Source organism: Vipera berus (assembly GCF_964194415.1).
Source record: "Vipera berus genome assembly, chromosome: 3".
Lineage (NCBI taxonomy): Eukaryota > Metazoa > Chordata > Lepidosauria > Squamata > Viperidae > Vipera > Vipera berus.
The window spans coordinates 84,462,497-84,483,943 of NC_138204.1; the positions used below are offsets into that span (position 1 = coordinate 84,462,497).

Below are 21,447 nucleotides of genomic sequence, written 5' to 3' on the forward strand. Positions count from 1 at the left end.
CCTATAGCTTGCTCACCAGGTGGCAGTTTTGCTTTCTCATAGACCTTAAGATCCTGCAAAGACTTCAACTACCTGTTCATTGCAGCTTTCCATGATGCCTGTTCCTTTTCAGGATACATCCTGATCTCATCATAGTTAGATGGCTCTACACTAACTTGACATATTATACTAGCTTCATAGCGATCAGGTGGATGTCTGATGCGCGTTGAACGCCAAGGAATTACAGGGCTTTGAATTTCTGTCTCCTTTCCTTCCTCTGATTCCTCTATTATCTCCCCTATCTCCTCTTCTTTTATATTTACAGGAGATGTATTATCATTACTAGTTACGTTATCAGAGGAGTCCTTAAACACTAGAGGATCAGTATTAACAGTTTCTTGCTCTAACCTATCCCAACCAACGTGCTCAAGGAATTTTGCACTAGAACTGTTATATACATTAGTTGTGCCTCGTTCCCAGAAACAATATGATCTGTGGTTAGATTCGTAACCTACAAAGTATAATTGCCTAGCCCTATGTTGGCCTTTACTCCTGAGTTGCGCAGGAATGTGGACCCAAGCTGGGGTGCCAAATGTGTGCAGATAATCAAGGTTTGGTCTTCTACCATGCCATATTGTGTATGGTATTTTACCAGTAGAAGTATTAACAACTATATTCAGAACATGGTTTGCACATTTTGCTGCCTCCCCCCACAGTCTATCTGTTAAGCCAGAATCTTTTAACATGGTTCTCATCATGGCTTGTAACGTTTGCCCACGTCTCTCAACAAATGCATTATGTTGAGGCCTATAAGGGGCTGAACGTTTATGCTCAATGCCAGCTGATTGTAGCATATCAACAAAGCGCTTGTTTGTAAATTCAGTACCATTATCAGTAATTATGCACTGAACCTTTCTCTTTGTTTTTCTCTCCACGAACTTCAGCCAGTTTGCAAATTGTTGGAAAGTGTCTGCCTTTGACTTAAGCAGATAACAAAATCCATAACGAGAGTAGTGGTCCAATATACTTAAAACATAACATGACCCTCCTAAACTTGGTTTCATGGGTCCAATTAAATCAGCAAACACAACTTCCAAAGGTACAGTTGTTTTGAAGCCGTTTATCCTGTTTGCAGGAGTTGCCTTACACTTTTCCTGATTACAGGCATTGCAATTCAAATACTTACTACATGGCTTCAGTTTAATTCCTTCTACTAACTCAACTGTTTTACGTAGTGAGTTAAAGTTTACATGCCCTAACCGCCTATGCAATAAATGTATACATTCATCATGTGGCTTCTTGTTCTCACATATCGAGTTAGCTTTAACTGTACTAACCTGGTTACTTGTGAGAACGAATAAACCATCTTTCAAATTTGCAGTTACACAGGTTTCATTCCTCTCAATAGTGCATTGCTCCCCTCTGAATGTTACCACAAACCCAACCTTAACCAATTCCCTTACAGATAACAGGTTGAATCTTAGCTTAGGTATATATAACATAGGTAACTGTTCATCAATGCATGGACAATAGGAATTACCTTCACCAGAGGCCTTCATCCTCCAACCGTTTGCCAGTGAAACATATTGGTTGCTGTTTTTCATATTAATAAACCTCTTTTTTACTTTAGTAATGCATTGTGAAGCCCCACTATCAACAACCCACAATTCATTATTTCTGGATGTTGGTTCACCAGAAATAGCCAAACCAATGCTCTTCTTAGCCTTCCCACTGCTATTCACATTCTGTTTTTTACCCTTTCTACAGAATTTGGCTATATGCCCTCTAGCCCCACAAGAATAACATTTCTTGATGTTGTAAGCAGTGGTAAATTGCTGCTCCTCTTGTGGCTGTGTCTCTCTCAGCTGGTCTCTGTCACGCCTTCTTCTGGACTCTTCCAGCAGTCTCCCAGTAATGTTAGTCAATGTCAGTTCCTCTCTGGTCAGGACTTCCAAAGAAGAAACATACCCATCATAACTCTCATCCAAAGATGACAAAATAATGTAGACCTGATGCAACTCTGAAAAAATCAGCTCCTTTTCATGAAGCTCTTGAAAAGTTGCCTTCATGTAATTTAAATGGGTCAGCATATCTCCATTCTTCTGCAGACGAGCCCTAAACAGCTTACGTGTAAGGTGTATATGTGCACCCACACTGTCTCGAACATAAAGCCTTCGCAAAACGCCCCAACACCTAGCAGCAGACTCCTCACCACGAATATGGACAAGCTGCTGGTCATTCAGTGTTAGTCCAATAATGCAAAGAGCTTTCTCATTGTTTCTTTTAAAGTCGTCTATCTTCTTTGCATCCTCTTCGTCATCTGGATCCCAAGCAGTAGTATCTGGTGGGTTATTTACAACAGTCCATAGTTCTTCCTTGCGCAAAAGCAAGCAGCATTTCGTGGACCAGGAAACATAGTTTGTCCCATCCAACCGGGTTATCCAGGAGATGCCTGACAACAGTTCCTGTGCCATTTTACACCAAATAGCTAACACAAACTCAGCTAGGATACTGTGTGTACTAACTCTCAGTACAGGCCTGGGCCCATAACCAGTGTTAAGGAATTTGTTGTGCAGAGGTCTCCTTGTGCTACCAAGGAGTTGCACAGACAAGGAAGGGCACTGAGAGCAGTAAAAGTCACACAAGAATACACTGAGTTATAAAAACAAAAAAGTAGTTTAAGGTGGTGTAAAAACAAAAATGCACAGTCAAAAATAAACAGTCTAGGTCATAAACAATAGCAACAGTCCAAGAAGTAATCCAAACTACAAAGTCTTCTTACCGGTCCAGAGGTCAATACACAGTTCAGGTTTACAACAGTAGTAAACCAACAGCAGAGCAAAAAACAGTAATAGTAGAGATCAGTGAATTCAGAGAGAGAGAGAAGCTACGTTCCTAGCTTCCTCTTATGGCCATGAGAACACTTACACACCCATTGGCCAATTAACTTCTTAAAGACATAGCATTATGGTTAATATATTTTCAACCCAACACTGTAGGCTAACACCATATGCCTAACAATGAAGATGAGATTTAATTATTTTCCAAGATGAAAACAATATTTTAAAACTTTATAACTTAGCAAGCAATAAAGTACTTACACATCTTCGTATTACTTCTTGAAGTTCTTTTGCCATTTTTTCTTGCTTCTCAAGAACACTATCATGAAATAAAAATAGATGTGAACAACTGTACAGTACAGGTTTCTTTTTTTCCCCCGTTGCTGAGAATGTTCTTCAGGGAAATTTTGAAAAAGCTAACAAGGAGAAAGAAAGAGATGAGAAAGGATATAGCTTTATGAAGAGTTGCCATACTGGTCCACTTAATTCTGCCTCTGTTTAATAATATTCAGTAACTTATGACCATTTTTTACATTTATGACCATTGCAGCATCCCCACAGTCATGTGACCAACATTTGGATGCTTGGCAACTGACATGTATTTATGACAGCTGTAGTGTCCCGGGATCATGTAATCATCTTTTGCAAACTTCTGACAAGCAAAATCAACGGGGAAGCCAGATTCACTGAATGACTATGCTTCTCAGTTAACAACTGCAGCGATTCACTTAACAATTGTGGCAAGTAAGGGTTGTAAAATGGGGCACAACTAACTTAGAAACTGTCTTGCTTAGCAACAGAAACTTTGGGCTCAATGGTGGTCATAAATCAAGGACTTCCTTATCAGCTTTGCATGCTGCACCTCTCAATCTGAGGGTGAAGGTTCATTCTCCAAGCTTGTAGGCTGGTTTCTGAACATTTCCTTTACCAGCCCAGGGAACATCTTCAGCAGAGTTTAAGGAGTGTCAGTGTTTTGTTTATAAGGGCTTCAGGTGTTGCAACCATTGCAATCAATTCTATGTGGGACAAACATCACATCAATTAACAACCAGGATCCACAAATACTGGCTGGCAGTCAAACACCATGATCCCAAATCCTTACTCTCTACCCACACTGACAACAAACAATACCACTTCGATTGGAGCAACTAAATAATCTGCCACGCTACCACCCGCTGCGCTCGTGAGTTCATCGAAGCCTGGAACTCCACAAGTAAATCCGTCAACAGACACACTGATCTACAACCAGCCTACGACCCCCTCAAGATCCAAGTCAACTGACAGCCAGAGACAGCACTGACCCGCAACCAGCCCACGCAAGCCCCGCCAACAGCAGCAGTTCACCTCCCAATGACCCTGACCTGAGGTAACCTCCCCATCACAAGACTCACTGATGACTCGCACCTGGCCCATCACAAGACCCACCACAGACCCTGATTTGACACACCCGCACCTGAAGCCCTTATAAACAGAACACTGAAACTGACATCCCCTAAACTCCGCTGAAGATGTTACCTAGCCTGCTATAACAAAACGTTCAGAAACCAACCCACAAGCTCGGAGAATGAACCTTCATCCTCACCCTACACCCAAGCTACAGATTATTTGCCATGATTGCAAACCTCTCAATCTCTTGTTCGCAAGCTTAAAGATACACTGCTATCAAATGTAGAACAGACTAAGAGTCAAATAAAAGCCAGTTTGGTTTAGTGGTTAAGGCACCAGACTAGAAACCAGGAGACTGTGAGATCTAGTCTTGCCTTACCTATGAAGGCCAGCTGGGTGATTTTGGGTTAGTCATTCTCAGACCAATCCATCTCACAGGACTGTTGTTCTGGGCAAAATGGGAGGAAGAAGGAGTATTAGGTATGTTCTCTAGATTATTTATAAAGGTGCATAAAATTAAATCAAATTAAGTAGTTTTTTCCCCAGTCCATTCCAGAATTATGAGGAAGTACTTATAAGTGAAAGATGAGAGATGGTTCAACCATTTTCCCTTGGACCTTGTCAATGGCAGTGCAGGCAAGAACCAGAGTCAATGAGCATACTCATAAGTGTGGGAGAATAAGGTTGTGTATTAGAAGGCTAGTTGTCATTTATCTTGGAATAGTGCCTGAGGATGGCATGGTCATCCAGCCAGCCACAATGTGAGCTTGGTTTTGATACAGGCAGGGGCCATCCCAGTTACAGCTAACCCAATATATTTAGGCGAGAAACAAAAATCTAAATGCTTATAGTCTGTCAAGGCAGCAATTAACAGTTCCAAGAATTTCTCTCTATAGCTCACCTATGTCTCAAGGCTATTCACAGAATGAGCCAATATCTATTAATTCAGGTGGGAGGAAAACGCTCAAGTTTAAATTCTAAATCATAGATAACACAATGGCTTTGACTTCATTGCATTGCTGAGGGCAGATCATTTTGTTTTCATTAAAGATTCTAATAATTGTGTTATTTTGGAGAGAGTTGAGCCAAATTACTAAATAAGATTTAAGCATCTGCAGAACTGAGATTTCTTGGTGTGAAGCCTGGCATGAAACAATCCTGTTCCCCACTGCATCTACTAAAACTGACTGGTTTCCCAGCTAGATCTTATTCCAATATTACAAATGGGACACTTCAGAGCAACAAGCCAGGTTAGGGATATGCTACACTACAGCACAGTGGTTAAAGCAGAGTAGAAACTGGGAGATTTGAGTTCTAGTCCTGCCTTTGGCACAAAGCCAACTATATGACCTTGAGCCAATCACTCTTATCTCAGCCCTAAGGAAGAGGCAATGGGAAACAATTCCTGAAAAACCTTACCAAGAAAACTGCAGGGACATGTCCAGACAGCCTCCAAGAATTGGACACAATTGAATAAAATAATTATATACTGATATTAGTTGTTTCTTGATCCTAATCTTCAGAAGTACAAGTGACTTTTCAAATATGAAAACATTTTAAAAAGCAAATATCCAGTATCATACTCTAAATTAAAAGTGTTAATGCTTCTCAGAACAAACTATCATCAAACTTTCATTTTTTGTAAAGCCACACATGCCATTCTGTAATAATCTAAACATGTGCAGAACAAAGGATCATATATTCCTTTTACTCTTTTCTGCATTTATTTGCCTGACCTTAATATTTCCACTGTGTTGAGTTTCAGAGTTTGATGTAAAAGCTGTCTTCTACTTTAATATCATGCATGCTGATATTGATAATGATATTTCACATAAATAAATAATAAAAATTAATACTTTTAATTGTTAAGGATTATAGAACTGTAGTAACATGGTGCTTGGGGAAACTATTGTGTTCATGCTGCAAACCAAAATAATCTAGCACAATCTATTCATTTATAAAATTTATTTTATTTTATTTATTTATTTAGAAAAATTGCCACCCATCTTGTATCCAAGGTCTCAAATTTATTTGCATAAGTACTGGAATGTTATAAAGCATCCAAAGGAGCTAATTTGCCTTCCAATCAAAACTTGTTCCATGGTTGACCATGCCATCCTCCCCCCCCCCACTTCCACCCTGAAGCATTTGTGGATAAGCAAAGCTTCACTGAGGGAAATGTGAGTGTGCTCACACTAGGGGAGGGGGTGTCAAACTCCCAAACTCATGGGGTGGGTGCAGTTTCGGCATGATGCATTTGGCCCGCGGGCCAGCAGTTTCACACCCCTGCCCTAGGTTCTCAAGTTTCTAAATTTCCCAACTCAAAAGATTGCATACCCTGAATACCAGGAAAGGATAACAAAAGAAATCTTATCTCATTTCAGAAACCAAGATTCAGCACCTGATAAAGCATTTAGAAATCTGAAACCTCTTTCATTTACAAAATAATGTAAGCCAGCCTTAATCTTTGAATTAAACAGGATGTTTCCAAGCAAGCAGTGGCTAATAGCCTTATATAATAAGCCTACTAAGTCAATTACAGTCACAATGCCTTTACCAAAGAAATTTACAGTGTTTCAACTTTTAAAAAAAAACCCCACAAAGACTTGCTTTCAACTCATCAATAGGAAAATTAAAGATGTGGAAGCTTACTGAGGCAAAGAAAGCTAATTAAGGGAATATCAGCTACACTGTGAAGAAATCTACTGTTTGGGCCTGTTTCTATCTGCCATTAAGACAACAAAATCTTACCTTGATAGTACTAATTTTCCCATTTTGGTTCCACGACACTGTCCTTGTTCCATCCCTAGTCCATGAATAACATGGCCACAGATTTTTAGTTGCAATACTAATACAAAATTAGCATGCTACTTTTTAGTCCAGCATCATCTAACAATATCAAGGTGTGTAAAATCACCTGGCCCATTTTAAACATGACCAAAGGGACGGTTTGGCAGTGTTGGCAGACATAATTCTTCCACGCTGGTCTCCAACCAGTCTTTATCAAAACCATATTTTCCCAGTCTTTACAACATTCAATAAGTAGTTGGTGCCTACTCATCGACTTATATTACTGTACCACACATGTGAATATGCACTACTTTTGACATCAATTTTTCTCCAAACTTCAAACAGCACCGAGACAGACCAAACCTTTACACAGAAGTCACAGCCATATAAATTTGTTTAATTTCATTTAGAGAAAAGGATTTATCTAAAATCCTTCCACATTAAAATATTTTCAAATTTATCTAACATAAAATGCAGCAACCCAAATACTCCTTAGTACAGTGTTTGGAAAATAAGGAAGTTAAACTACACTTATCTGTTAATTTTAATCTCTTACCCCCCCAGTTTGGAATAACAATAAGGCTGCCCAGAAGTTAATCAGTTTTACTTCTCCTTTTCCACAAGACCTAATTAGCCCGGCAGAACCCCATTCCCTCCTCATTGGGGCAATTCTGACCTTAGCATCTTTCTATGCATATCCTTATTTCACAGTGTTTTTAACATGGAAAATGCCTGCATGGGATATACTGTAAGTGGGAGCAGACTAACAAGCTTAGAGAAGACTGGACAGAGCCAAACCTTGCTGCAAGTATGACTGGGGGAAGTTTTTTCTGCTGGTTGGTGAAACACTGAAAGGAGCTATTATAATTATTTAATTTTATTGGCTCTCCAACTCCAGGAGACTCTGGGAAGCAAAACTACAGGAGAAAACCAATTACTTCGCATATAATCAATGCACACACAGACAAATCAGGACAAAACCATTCACCGGTACTTTACTCGCTCAAGGTCTTACAGATAGCACTGCAACTGCACAGAGGCACACACACACACACACCCCTTGATGAAAATTGCCCTGCCTGCAAAAGGACTTCTCAGCAGTTTTTTTTTAAAGCAACACTAGGAAGAACGAAATTGGCGATAGCCAGAAATGTTTAGGGAAGGAAGGAAAGGAAGCCGTTAATAAACCGAGTTAAGAAAGGCAGCTCCCCCCCCACAACTTTCGAAAACTTGCATTTCCACCAATGTGATAAGTTGCACCCCTTTTCCAGGTAATGGGTGGGAAAGTAAATGCTTCCCTTTTAATTTCGGCTTTCCTTTTAATTTCTTATCAAGACTCAGTGGAACATTCAAAAGATTTTTAAGAGAAAGATAAAGTTTTCTCCGCAATTCTTTTTATTGGGTATTGTTGTAGATTGTGATGTTAAAGAAACTAATTTGATGTTGAATATGATAACAGCAGCACGGTTACTGGTGGGACAATATTGGAAGAAGGATAGTTTGCCTACTATAGAAGAATGGGTGCTTAAAGTTTCGAATCTTGCAGAATGTCTAAGATTTCTGCTTACCTGAAAGATCATTCACAGGAAAGATATATTTCAGTTTGGAGGAGATGGATAGATTATATTCAGAACAAATATGGGACTAAAAAGTTCCATTTAGCTTATGAGTAGATTTTAGTGGGATATTGTTATTGGTACTTTGTATGTAGTTATGTTAAAGGGGAGTTAAAGCACATTATGAATTTGGTTAATTGTATATTGTGCATAATTTTTATTTAGAATATGATTATTATAACTATAATCCTGTATTTAGCTCTGGGAAGTGGGGGGGGGGGAAAGTGGGCGGGTTTGGGGTGGGGGGGGATTTGGGGATATATTGTAAAATTTTGTTTTTGTAAAACTCTTTAATAAAAAAAAAGACTCAGTGCAGTGCAGTACTTACTGACGGCAGCCAGATTGAGCACCCAGGACCCGTCATAAACAACACCGCAAATCCACCATGCAAGTTTATTTAGGCGGGTGGGGGGGGAGAAAACCGCTGGCATAATAAGCTCGGTGGAAGTCGACGGGCGAAAGGACCGTGCAGCTGTTTTCTGTCCCCCCCCACCTCCTCCATTCCTGCTTCGCCAACCCGAGAGGAATTTAGCTGACACCCCTCCTCCCCTTCCAGACCCATAGCCTCCTCCTCCTCCTCCTCCTTCCTCCCTACCGTTTGGAGTGCGAGCAAAGAGGGAACGCCTTGCGCCGCTACCGCCTGCCCGCCTGCCCGCCTGCCTGCCCGCCTCCGCAGCCGCCTGCCGCACGCTCAATCTGAGCCGCTGCTGAATCCCCGACCAGCATTGCCCACCGCCCCGCCTCCTTTCAAGTTCCGCCTCCCCCCAAGCTACGCCCACCGGGGGGTGAGAGGTCAACGCCGAAAAGGCCCCGGATGATGGCGGAAGAAGCGCGGCGAAGTGCCTCGAACGGACCCAGATGCTTAGGTTTGTTTTCATTAGGGGGAAAAAAAAAAACACCGCCCTACAACTCTTTTTTTTCTCCCCCCCCCTTCCCCATTACGTGGGCCATTCCTTTCTACTTCCTTCGAATGAATGAATCACGGGACGGCCGCTACCATTCCGCAGTTCTGGAGGGGCGGGCAAGGGATTGGGATGGCAAAGGAGAGGGAAGAAGAGAGGAGGAGGCGGTTTGCAATGTAGCATTCATTATAGAGTGGGGAATAAACCCCCAGGAAATCTTAACGTCACGACAGCCAGATAATGCCTATCGTACTCCCAGTATAGAGGCCGGAAAGAAATATCTTTAGTTGATCGACTGGTTTTAATAATAATGACCTAGTCCAGGGGTAGGCAACCTCGGCTCTAGGGCAGGGGTCTAGGGCAGGGGTAGGCAACCTCGGCTCTTTTATGACTCATGGACTTCAACTCCCAGAATTCCTGAGTCAGCATAGCTGACTCAGGAATTCTGGGAGTTGAAGTCCATGAGTCATAAAAGAGCCGAGGTTGCCTACCCCTGACCTAGTCCTAGCGCTTCCCAAATGTACTTCTTTGTTATTATACTTACACTTATTATTTTATACTTTACTATACATTATACTTTTAATAGCAACATTATGTAAAATCTCATTGAGAGAGAGAGAGAGAGTCGGAGGCAGCAAACTTACCTAATACTCCTGCCTCCTTATTTCCCCTAGAACAGGTTTTAGGCTACCTTGGCTCTTTTATGACTCGTGGGCTTCAACTCCCAGAATTCCTGAGCCAGCTATGACTCCGCCAGTCATAAAAGAGCCAAGGTTGCCTACCCCTACCCTAGAACAGAGGTGCGGACCTATGGTCCTTTTATGATTTGTGAACTTCAACTCCCATAATTTTGGCTGCCTCAGGAATTCTGGGAGTTGAAGTCATATAAGGGCCATAGTTCCCCACCATGCCCTAGGTCAGGGATCCCCAACCCCCGGTCTGTGGACCGGTACCAAGTCTCGGCGTGCCAGCAACCGGTCTGCACAAAGAAGCAAAGCCCCAACTGCGAGATGCAGGCAGCATACAAAACCACGCCCTCTCCGGTCCGTGGAAAACCCTCTCTGGTGCCCAAAAAGTTGGGGACCTCTGCCCGAGAACAACAACCCTGTGAGGTGGATTGGTCTGAAAGAGAATGTCTGGCCCCAAGTTACCCAGCTGTTTTTTATACCAAAAGTGGGACTAGAACTCACCATCTCCTGGTTTCGGCGATTTGTTCTTAATGTCTTGTTCTTTATATTAGGAAACAAACCATCTTTAAAAAATGAAGATGCTGCTGAAAGGTAATGTTTCTAAATATTATTTGTTTATACATACGTCCGAACTTCTAAAAGAGTTCCAGGGATCTCTTTTCATGTTATCCTCCCAACAGTCATATAAAAGAGCCTAGAGATATTTATGGGTCCTAAAGTTGTTATGTGCAGATATTTGGAGCTGGAGCAAAGAAGATGCTTGGAGAGCTGTGATTCTGTGGTTCAGACTCCCCTAGCTGGTTGAGAAATTGAACCTGGATACCTTCCTCTTGAATATTGTAGTGAACAACCTTTTATATCTGAGGGCCATATGCACTTGTGAACAAAGCAGATTTTTGATTGGGGTTTTGAATAGGTTCTGTTCTACAACAAAGGTTTAACACTTCTTTTTTTGGGTTGCTTCCAATCTTGAAGTGCAAGAAAATTCAATTTTCTGCAGTTAGAGTTTTGGGAGTGTAGATTGCCTCCTCTTATCATTTTGACTGCTACATTATAATATTGTAGAGATAGTATATAAAGTATCAAAACTCCAAGCATGATAACAAGATTTACTTGTCTTAACTGTCCCCTTTGCTGATGAGGCTTATAGTAGGCTTCAGCTTACAACCGGTCACTTAAGAGACCGCTCAAAGTTACAACCTACCTGAAAAAGGGGACTTGCAACCTGGATATGAAATTCAGAGGGTCAGCCCCTCACAGTCACATAATGACACTTCAGGTGCTTAGCAACATAACCGTTTGCCATGCCTTAGGGTATATGACTGTTATTTAGAATAGTTTTGCTGAAAACTGGCATCTCTGGTTTTCAGCAAAATTGCTCCATTGAGAATGATAGATTCACTTAATGACCATGTCATTCGCTTAATGATGGCAGCATTTGAACCTATGACTGCTGCATTTGCTTACCAACCACCACAGAAAAGGTAAAAGTGAGTCAGTCACGTGACCAAATTGTTGTACAACAGTAATGGGACAGGTTCCATTACAATTGTAACTTGAAGTTTATCTGTACATTAGATAAGGACTTTATAGAAAATGGTTTATCACCAGAAGACACAAATACATTTGTGGGTCTTTGGGGACTTTTTTATTCAAAGACAGCTCCCTGTAAATTCTGTGGGAGACTTGCTCTAAAGTTTGTGATTATAGGATTACACTTTAAATTTATTTAACCAGTTTGCTTATTACCAGCCTTGTTTCTAGAAGATTGTTGGATCCTGCTATAATCTTTGTGAATGCATTTCGGAGAGATTAAATGTATTCTAACTGGCAGGCCCCTTTGTGTTTAGCTGCTAGACGTTTTTCTAAAGCACAACAGAAAATTCAAACCAAGTTTCAAGATAAACCTAACAGAAGGATAGTTTTATGTAATGAATATAACATTCCAATAAAATACAATGTCTAAATAAAAGCTTTTAAGCAAATTGATGTGAGTTTTCAAACTATTATGTACATTGTTAAATCCTTATTCATTTCTAGGAAAGCAGCACTTGAAGCTGCCATTAGGAAAAAAATTGAGTATGAGCGGAAAGCACTGCAAGTTGTTGAACACCTGTTGGAAGAGGATATTACCAAAGAATTCTTTGTGGATTGTGTATGTTCTTTCCTAAACATACTTTTCTTTACATTTCCTGGGGCTCCCAATACACCTGGAAATTCCAAATCGGGAAAAGGCTGATTTAAATATTAAACACTTGAATGGGATTATGTTGTTTTTCTTTGAAGACGCTTCACTTCTCAGCCAAGAAGCTTCTTCAGCTCTGATTGGATGGTGGGGAATGGCAGGATTTATACTCCTTGCAGACAGCTGGTTATTTGCATTCTTTTAGCCATTTAGTTATTGAAGCCTCTGGAGGCTTATCTGTGTCATCGGGGTCATCTGAGTAATGCGGTCCTCTCTGTCCAGATTTTGAAAGAGGGGTCAAAGAGGTCATCTATGTCAAAATTGAACAGCCCTCTGTCAACAGAGTCCCCCTAGACCAGGGGTAGGCAACCTCGGCTCTTTTATGACTCATGGACTTCAACTCCCAGAATTCCTGAGTCAGCATAGCTGACTCAGGAATTCTGGGAGTTGAAGTCCATGAGTCATAAAAGAGCCAAGGTTGCCTACCCCTGCCCTAGACCCTACAACATCATCTATCTCCAGTCTACAACACAGTCTTTTCAACAGTTCCAAGAAGGCTCCATCCCCATTTGCACTACAATCCTGCCATTCCCCACCTCCCAGTCAGAGTTGAAGAAACTTCTTGGATGAGAAGCGAAATGTCTTCAAAGAAAAACAAGGAAGTCTAGTTGCCTCGTGAAAAAAGCCCCTTTGGGACGTTTGGGCAGGGTCTTTTCTCTGCGGGAGACATAATGCTTTAACTTAAATTTGTATTTGTTTTAAAAAAGAGTAGGACTGAAATTTTGGGGATTTGCCAATTGAATTTTTGACTGTTGAACAGATTAGAAACATTGTGCTATGTTAAATATCCTCTTAGTTTTTAGAGTCTCCTAAATTCTAAAACGTTGCATTTATTACCACATGAAAGTAGTTTTAACAGGATCCTCTTGGTTTTATCATTTCAGGGGAGGCTTATAACACCTTCTCACTACCAAGATGTGGTGGAAGAAAGATTTATCATCAAGTTATGTGGCTACCCACTCTGTCAAAATAAGCTACAGAATGTAAGTGTTTATGCCTGGGGTGCATGCTCTTGCCATTTTTCATTCAAAATGTATTGTTTCTAGGGAATTGTTTCAGACTAGATTTTTGCTTATTTTGCCCTTGGTTGAATGAAGTCAATTGAAATTCACTCACTCTTTTCCCTATGTAGAGATTAGGATTGCCCCCAGATTAAATTAAGTTAAATTGATGTTTAGCGTGACTGGAAGAAAGAGGGGCTCAGAAGCTTTGGCTCCAAAGGGTTTAATGTTGTTCAAACGCATATTTATTTTTATTTTAATCCCATTTATATCCCGCCCTTCTCCAAAGACTCAGGGCGGCTTACAATCTAAGCACAAATGAAATGTGCTTAGCAATAGCCTTCATTCTATGTATATGCCTGCTTATTAGGGCTTTCCCCCCCCCCAGCGGCATTATTACAAAGCTTATTGCCCCCAACAATCTGGGTCCTCATATAACGCATAACAATAGTTTTGTAGAATCTACAAGGGTTCAGCCATTGTGTCATGATTTTAATTGGGATTGTTAACTGCTTGGCTGGATTTACATGTCATGCTTAAACAGCAAAACCATAGTACAGTTTATTAGGTTGTATGAATCCAGTGATGAAGTTAGATCATTGCGCCATCCAAGCCAGGGGTCCCCAACCTCTGGTCAATGGACTGGCACCGGGCCGCGGCATGCCAGAAACTGGTCCAGCGCAAACAAGCAGAGTCTCATCTGTGGGATGCAGGCAGTACATGAAACCACGCTTCCTCCGGTTCACACAAAAAAAACACCTCTCCACAGAACCTGTCCCTGGTGCTCAAAAGGTTGGGGCCTCTGATCTAAGCCAACAGTGTCTACGTTGTTTTAGCAGCACATTTCCAGGATTTCAGGAAGAAACTTTTCCAGTCCTAAGTAGATAAACCTGGGATTGGATTTTTTATTTTTTTTTTGGGGGGGGAGAGTCCTACCATTGAATTACAGCTCCATATTGTGTATAATTTAAATTCAACAAGAGACATATTCTTGGCATTTTTAAAGTTTTCAATTTGGTAAGTGGTAAATAACATCTACTTGTCACTCCTGTTTTTGCTTTTTGATTAGTACAGTAAACAGAGTTTAATCATTTATAAAGCTAGCTTATTTTACAGACTCAGAGTTAAGAGCAACTGCAGTTTAGAGATGGGAATCTAATGAAGTACAACTCTCAGCAGCTACGGTTATTATGGTGCTTTATTACAGCAACAACAGAATGCCCCAGGATTGTATACTACAATCCTGTAGATCATTATTCATTGAAAAGAAAGCAAACTTTTCTGTTCCTCTCATTAAATCCATATCAAGAAAGGACTAAAAGAGCAGCAGCAGCTTCAGAGGTTTCCCTTATCCCCTGTAACCTATTTTGAGTCAATCCCTTTACAAGGTGCACTTTAGAAAATCTTACTCCTGCTTAATTAAATGGGGGGAAAAATCTCTTGGACAGAGGAAAATGTTCTATGCAACATACCTAGTAATATTATTCCTGAAGGATACTGATTCCGTGTGGCCTACTGATTCATTTTGAGATGCTTGGCATTGATTTAATAACTCATAATATGCTTCACAGGCATAGTAAAGAATCAGGTACAAGAAACAATACAGTGAGTCTGATACAGGCAGCAGAAAATTACAGTACCATAGAGAAAAAAAGATGAGTAAAGGAGAGATTGCCTAAAGTTAATACAAGTAACTGAATGAGATTAAAGAGCATGGTGGTTTTTAAACTCTGATAAATATGTTACTTGAAGGAGAAGAATGCTGAACTAAGTTAATCAAGTTAACTTCTTTGCATTTCTTACTTTTAAGGTGCCAAAACAAAAGTATAAAATTTCCACAAAAACAAACAAAGTATATGATATTACTGAAAGAAAGGTAAGTTTACCATTCCTAAAGTTACTGTGTTTCATGTATTGTTCCACAAGAAGGAGCTTGCAAAGAAACCTTGGCTATGTCCAAGAGCTCCACACAGCTTTTTTTCTCTCCCGATTTTCACTTACTGTTTTTCCAGTCAATTTGTCTGCCATTGTAGTTTGATTTTCTTTTCTACATTTGTCTACCAATGTGGTTGGATTTTCTTTGCATTCCCAGGTTATTCAAAGCTGTGTCACCTACATATCTTTTAAAATAAGCCAACTTAAGTTGATACTGTCAGACTGTTTAACTTGAGCAAATAAATATTGGCTGAATTTGTGTATTGCACCAGATCATAGTTTGCTCAGTGATAGTTTATCGCATTCAAAAACTAAGCCACAAACTATAATGTCTATGGGTAAATCTGTACTGTATTCAGGGCTACAACAAATAAATGTGACTTGACATGAACCCAGATCAGAAAATAATTTCATTATGTTGCTTTGCTGCTCTTCTAATATCAGTTGCTATTGGAGAAATGGAAGAGTGGATTGCATGCTTTCTCTCTTAAGAGTAGCCCTATATAGGCTGGTAAATTTCAAGTGAGGAGTGGCAAGCAGCCTCTTTTGTTTCTTAACTTAAACTGTAATGTCATTAAATAGTTAACCATTAGTATAAGTTAGTTGTCAGCATCAGGGGACTGTAGGCATTAACACTTCCATGTAAGCTGAAACTCAGTCCTGACATTTGAAACCTAGATGTACATTTCACCAAGGCTGATACCTATGGTTTACCATAGATACATAACACTTAACTACTGACTGTTTCCCAAATAACATGACAAGTGGCAATTGCCATTGTTCGCCTTTTTCTTGGCCAAGAAATTCTGTTTTTGAACACCAAGAAGAGTGCAATAATCTGATTGGGGTTGGCTTCACTATGTTCGTGGTAGGAGAATATTAATCACTTGTCTCCCCAGTTCACCTCTTGTATAGTGTGTAAAATCACATTTGGTACAAAAGAGATGCTGCTGCAAAAACTTCATTTTGTAGCAACTGCTGGCTATCCTCTGTCCAGGAACAGAGAATAAACTGTCCACTGGTTTGAACAGCAAGTCATTGCTGCAGCGTATTGGCCAAGAACAAACTATAGTTCTAGACTTTAGTTAAAGCACTCCATATTATTCACAATTTGCCTTCGGGTAATTGACATGCACACTGAATAAAATATAGCTGGTACTTTGGTATGTGGAATGCTTGGTAACGTCAGCTGTTGCTAGAAAAACTTACCAGGAACTAAGGGGAGAAACTAAATGAAGACAAAAAATTGATAATACTGTAATACGTTGATCTCTGTCTTCTTGCTATTGTAGAAGTGACTGGAAAAAAATGAGAAAAAGACTCAAGAGGTACTAAATTAACATGTCTGAGAACTTAATATACCTGTAGGTAGGCTATAACTCTTAGAAGTTTCAGGAAAATTATTTTCTCTACCTTTATTGGGAATTGGCTGTCTTAGTTTAAACCGCAGCTGGGAGAATAGCCCTTTCTCCAAAAATGTGTGCATTGCGTCTTCGTACCCACCTTTCCATTGAACTTTGCACTTCATCTCAATTTTGTTATATTAAGGAAATAATAGTTCTTGTTCTTCTTTCTGTCGGGAGCAGCGTTTTTGCAGCAATTTTTGTTACAAAGCATCAAAATACTTCGAGGGCCAAATATCCAAAACTCCAGTATGGCTTCGAGAAGAAGAAAGGTACTTAGATAACTAATATTTCTTCCTCTGCACTGATTTTAAAGATTGTCCTGTCTGACCAATGTGTATTTTAGATTATTTTTTTTATCTCTAGACTGAGTAAAAACATCCCTTAACTATGGCTAAACGGACTGCTATTTAATGGTTTGTCAATCCATATCCTATATTGATTGTTTTTGTTTTAGATCATTATCTGACTTCTATCCAAGGTATAGTAGTGTAACAGATTATATCACATCTTCAGCTTGCCCTGGAAAGGGGAAAATATTTCTATTACTACTGCTTTACAATTGGTACATCTAAAGGTGATTTAAGCATTTCTTATTCATGGACTGAAGGCAAAATGACGGCAATGTTATGAAGACATGGCAGAAAAATGATATTGTCAGGGCATGTTTGTGCTGTGGTTAGGTACAGATGGGAAGGACCCCTTTTAAGTATTGGTGATCGATCTAATAATTAAAAAGGCAAGGGAGCAATGTTCTTCAAGGATGCCAAGAATTGGGGTCAAGTATTGTTTTACTATTTGTTATCAGCAGCGATCAGGGAAATGGTAGTCAGTACTGTCCTGCTTGATTTGGAAACCATGCCTTATCTAAAGTCTAGATAAGACCTTTTCACCTAGAAAGCAGGATTATTTTCCCTAATCATATTGGACTACTTGTTCTAATTTTAGTGATGATGATACCAAACAAGGACTCTCATCTTTAAAATGCTTCCACATGCAGCATTTATTGTATATAATAATTCATAAAAATTAAAAGGGTTGTAGTGATCTAGATACTTGTTCCATTAGGAATTATCTTCTTGTATTTCCTATCCCTCTTTTTTCCCCCTTTCATATAATGATAGAAAAAACAAAATAGCTGAACAGTGTCCTTTGCCTGTAGCAGTTTATATCAAAAAGATATCAAAGGAAACTGTCCAATAATGTAAGAATGGCGTTATGACTAAGCTAAAATATTATGACTTGCAACTAACCCAGTATCCACTGGGTGTCAATGTATCATAAGGCATATCTGTTACCAAGAAATAAAGCCATACAGATTTAATGAGTAGAACTCGAAATCTATCCCATAGCAAAAACAGCAAAAATAAATGTTAGAAAATTAAAAAATAACTATTTTTCTACTAGATGCCTATGCAATTGCAACAATCATTTTTAATTTGAAATTTCAAGTTAGAGAAAAATCTATTTCAGTTAGATTGGTCCAGAAATATCTCAAGATAATCATGATATTCAGAAGCTATTTTATTTCTTAAAAGGTTCACTTCCCTCCTTCACGCATAGGTCTAAGCCAGAAGGGCCTTCGCCTAGGTCACAGGACTGCAACCCGCGGCTCCGGAGCCGCATGCGGCTCTTTCAGCCATCTCCTGCGGCTCCCAGTCCTCTGCCATGTGCAGTCCCAAAAAAAAAAAGTGGGACTAAAAAAGTTCAACCAATCAATTCAAATATGCAGGGTAGGTGCATATCTCGCCTTGACTCCACTCTTCAGTCAAACCCTGTTCTGCGCAAGCGTGCATGTACGCACATGCACACACATTTTTTGCGGCTCCCAGTTTTTCCTTTTGTGAGGGAACCGGTTCCGAGTGGCTCTTTCACTGTTTCAGGTTGCTGACCCCTGGCCTAGGTTAACACGATATGCTAATTTCATCCTTGCTTGTCAGAATTCCCTTTTCAAAGTCAATCACTTAAATGTGAGGTGTCTTAATCATCTCACATTTGCACTCTTGCAAAGCACTCTGCATGGGGCTTCTCTTGCAAATCACTTGGAAACTGCACCTAGCTATGGCGGGCCTTTATGGCCAAGCCTTGGTTAAGCCTATGTGATTCCTGTACTGCACAGGTTGCACTGGTTACCAGTGAGCTTGTGGGTGCAATTCAGAATGCTGGTTGTGACCTGTAAATCAGGATAGAGTCTGGTTACCTGAGGGTTCATCTTTCCCCAGTTATTTCTGCCTACTGTGTAAGGTTAGGCAGAGTAGGCATGGTGCAGAGATCCCAACTTTAAAATACAATCCCAGTTGGGACCAGCACCGCTAAAGCAATGCTGTTGTTAAGTGAGACTATATGACCGCAAGTTGCAACTTCATTGCCAGATTTTCCATTGAGTCTGCATCTGGAAAGCCAGCTTGCAAATGGTGGTCATGTAACTGCAGGATGCTGTGACCGTCATAAATGCTTGCAAAATACCAATATTTCAATCACCTGACAGCAAAAACACTGCAACCGTCGAGTTGCAGTGTGAGGATCGGTCATGAGCTTGCGTTTTCAGGTCCATCGTTCTTTTTAATGACTGTTCTACAGAGCAGTTGTAAAGAGAGGACTATCCGTAGCATCATCTAATGGGATCTCAGGTGGCATGCCTTCTCTGTCATGGTGCCTGCCTTCTGGAATGACATCTGCTCGGAGGTTCATATTGTCCTTCATCCTGTTCATTTCCCCAGTTTCACCGGCGGTTTTCTTGTCTGGCTTTAACTTGTTTTTAGCTTTTATAGCTTTCTTGGTTCGTGCCATTTTGTTTGTCAATTTTATTGTAAGTATCCAAAGTCGATTGGCTGGGACAGCTTTTTAAATTTGATGAAATAAATGAAAGTAATCCAAAGGGATGATGAAGGGCGTACTTTTAATTGATTCTCATCATGGGAAGCCTAGATAGCAATCTGTTGGAGACCGCTCAATGGGATCCTTGTCTTGGGCAAAAGGGCAGCTCCTTCCAAGTCTATGATTTTCTGGGGTTCAGAGAAGCAGCTTTAGTGAACAAATAACCAGGACAGACAACAGACCTGAGGTATGTGAGAAGGTAGAAATAATTTTGGAACATTAGGAGCATTCGTAGTTTCCAGCTGTCTCTAAGCCTAAAATTCAGGCTGCAATCCTAAACAGGAAATAAAGCTCTTGATTATTATACATCTTTATGTCTGTATAAATATGCATTAGGTTGCACCTACCATTTGTGTCATTTTATTAATCTGAACGTTGTATGTACGTGTTGATTTTAATTATCAGTTCCCCACATTTTTAGGTTCATTAACAGTCTTAAAAATGATTGCAAAACCAAATGAATAATCTCTGAATAACTGATCCATAAATTAAATATACAGTTGATTAATATTGTTTATTAGCTTGTTGCAGAACCAGACTCATGCAAAATTTAAATGAGTCCGTTAATGATCACAATCAGAATTGTCACAGAATATATCTTTATTTCTCTCTTTCAAGGCCACCAACGATTGAGCTGCTAAAGAAAGAGTCAAGGTAGGGTAAAAATCATAATTCCATTTTCAGAGCTGCAATACAGTTGAATGACGTCTCTGATTTCCGACTCTCTGCTTCTCTGTAAAATAACCACCATTATTCTTGTCCCCACAAAGCCCTGCTGCTTGCCTTGATTAGTTGCGTATTTTTCTTCCAGTCTGAAAAGCCTGTTTGATCTGTATGATTTTCACCTGGCCCTAGTGGTGTAATCGAACCTGTTGAAACATGACACAAGTATAGTGTTTGCTCTTGGGTCTGCTGCAGCAGTTTCTTTGTATAAAAGAAACGGGGGCCAATTATATGTGCTGAAAGCTTGTTTACATCTTTAGACAATACATTAAATAAATAGGTCCATTTGGTGCTGTATTTTTTTAAAAAAAGCAAGCTTTGCTTGTATCTGCAATCTGTGTGTTTTAATAGAATGGCTGTGTTTGCTAGAAGTCTTTCTTTTCTGCATTTAAAATACAAAGCCAATTCACAGTACATACTGTTCTAGCATTGTAATGTGGAGGTGGGAAATCCTGGTGTGCTTTTTGATGAAATAATAGTGCTGCTTGAATCTGTAAAGTAGGATTAAAACCAATGTATTAAAATCATGGTTTTCAAGATTCGAAACTCTCTTCTGGAAAAAAAAGGGGTAACCAGCACTTACTTTGCCATTGGTTTGATGCCATGTAAATAACCTTTCTGTTTTCCCAATGATGTTAACACAGCGTGGTCGTTGCCAGACTCTTGCTCTCCTCTATTTTTTTTCCCTGATTTTAAAGTTATGTTTTTCTAGTGGAGTTTAAACCACGCCACCTGTTCCATTCTATTTCACCCCTCCCTGCATTTTCATCATTGAGTATTTTGACCATACTGAGAAACCCTCAAGAAAGTCAGCACGGGGTAAATTTAGACAAGGCTGGCTGGAGATTGGACAGAGCAAGGCACTCTTTAGACCAGGGGTCTCCAAACTTGGCCGCCTTAAGACTTGTGGACTTCAACTCCCAGAATTCCTCAGCCAGCAGCCAAGAAGTCTTAAAGCAGCCAAGTTTGAAGACCCCTGCTCTAGACCTTGGACAATTCAGTGATATGCTTATTACTTGATATAAAAAACTGGGAGGCCATAAAAAGGATGAAGATCCAGG

The 21,447-nt window shown here is 40.0% G+C and overlaps 2 protein-coding genes across 5 annotated transcripts in view; one reads left to right on the forward strand and one right to left on the reverse strand.

Annotated features, from left to right (window-relative positions):
- Positions 1 to 9,199, reverse strand: part of GLMN (glomulin, FKBP associated protein) — a 46,471-nt gene extending 37,272 nt beyond the window's left edge. Inside the window, 2 exon segments of the mRNA XM_081322298.1 lie at positions 3,081 to 3,138; positions 8,940 to 9,199. Of these exon segments, the coding sequence (XP_081178424.1) occupies positions 3,081 to 3,116 (36 nt within the window). The 5' untranslated portion in view covers positions 3,117 to 3,138; positions 8,940 to 9,199.
- A 207-nt stretch (positions 9,200 to 9,406) lies between these two features.
- Positions 9,407 to 21,447, forward strand: part of RPAP2 (RNA polymerase II associated protein 2) — a 73,644-nt gene continuing 61,603 nt past the window's right edge. For all 4 annotated transcript variants that reach the window (XR_014025869.1, XR_014025870.1, XM_081323216.1 and 1 more), the window contains exons 1-7: positions 9,407 to 9,477; positions 10,754 to 10,793; positions 12,243 to 12,357; positions 13,332 to 13,430; positions 15,259 to 15,324; positions 16,970 to 17,058; positions 20,282 to 20,317. Coding sequence is in view for 2 of the 4 variants with exons in the window: in XM_081323216.1 (XP_081179342.1) it covers positions 9,426 to 9,477; positions 10,754 to 10,793; positions 12,243 to 12,357; positions 13,332 to 13,430; positions 15,259 to 15,324; positions 16,970 to 17,058; positions 20,282 to 20,317 (497 nt within the window). In the remaining 2 variants the exon portion in view is untranslated. The remainder of the gene's footprint in view (positions 9,478 to 10,753; positions 10,794 to 12,242; positions 12,358 to 13,331; positions 13,431 to 15,258; positions 15,325 to 16,969; positions 17,059 to 20,281; positions 20,318 to 21,447) is intronic.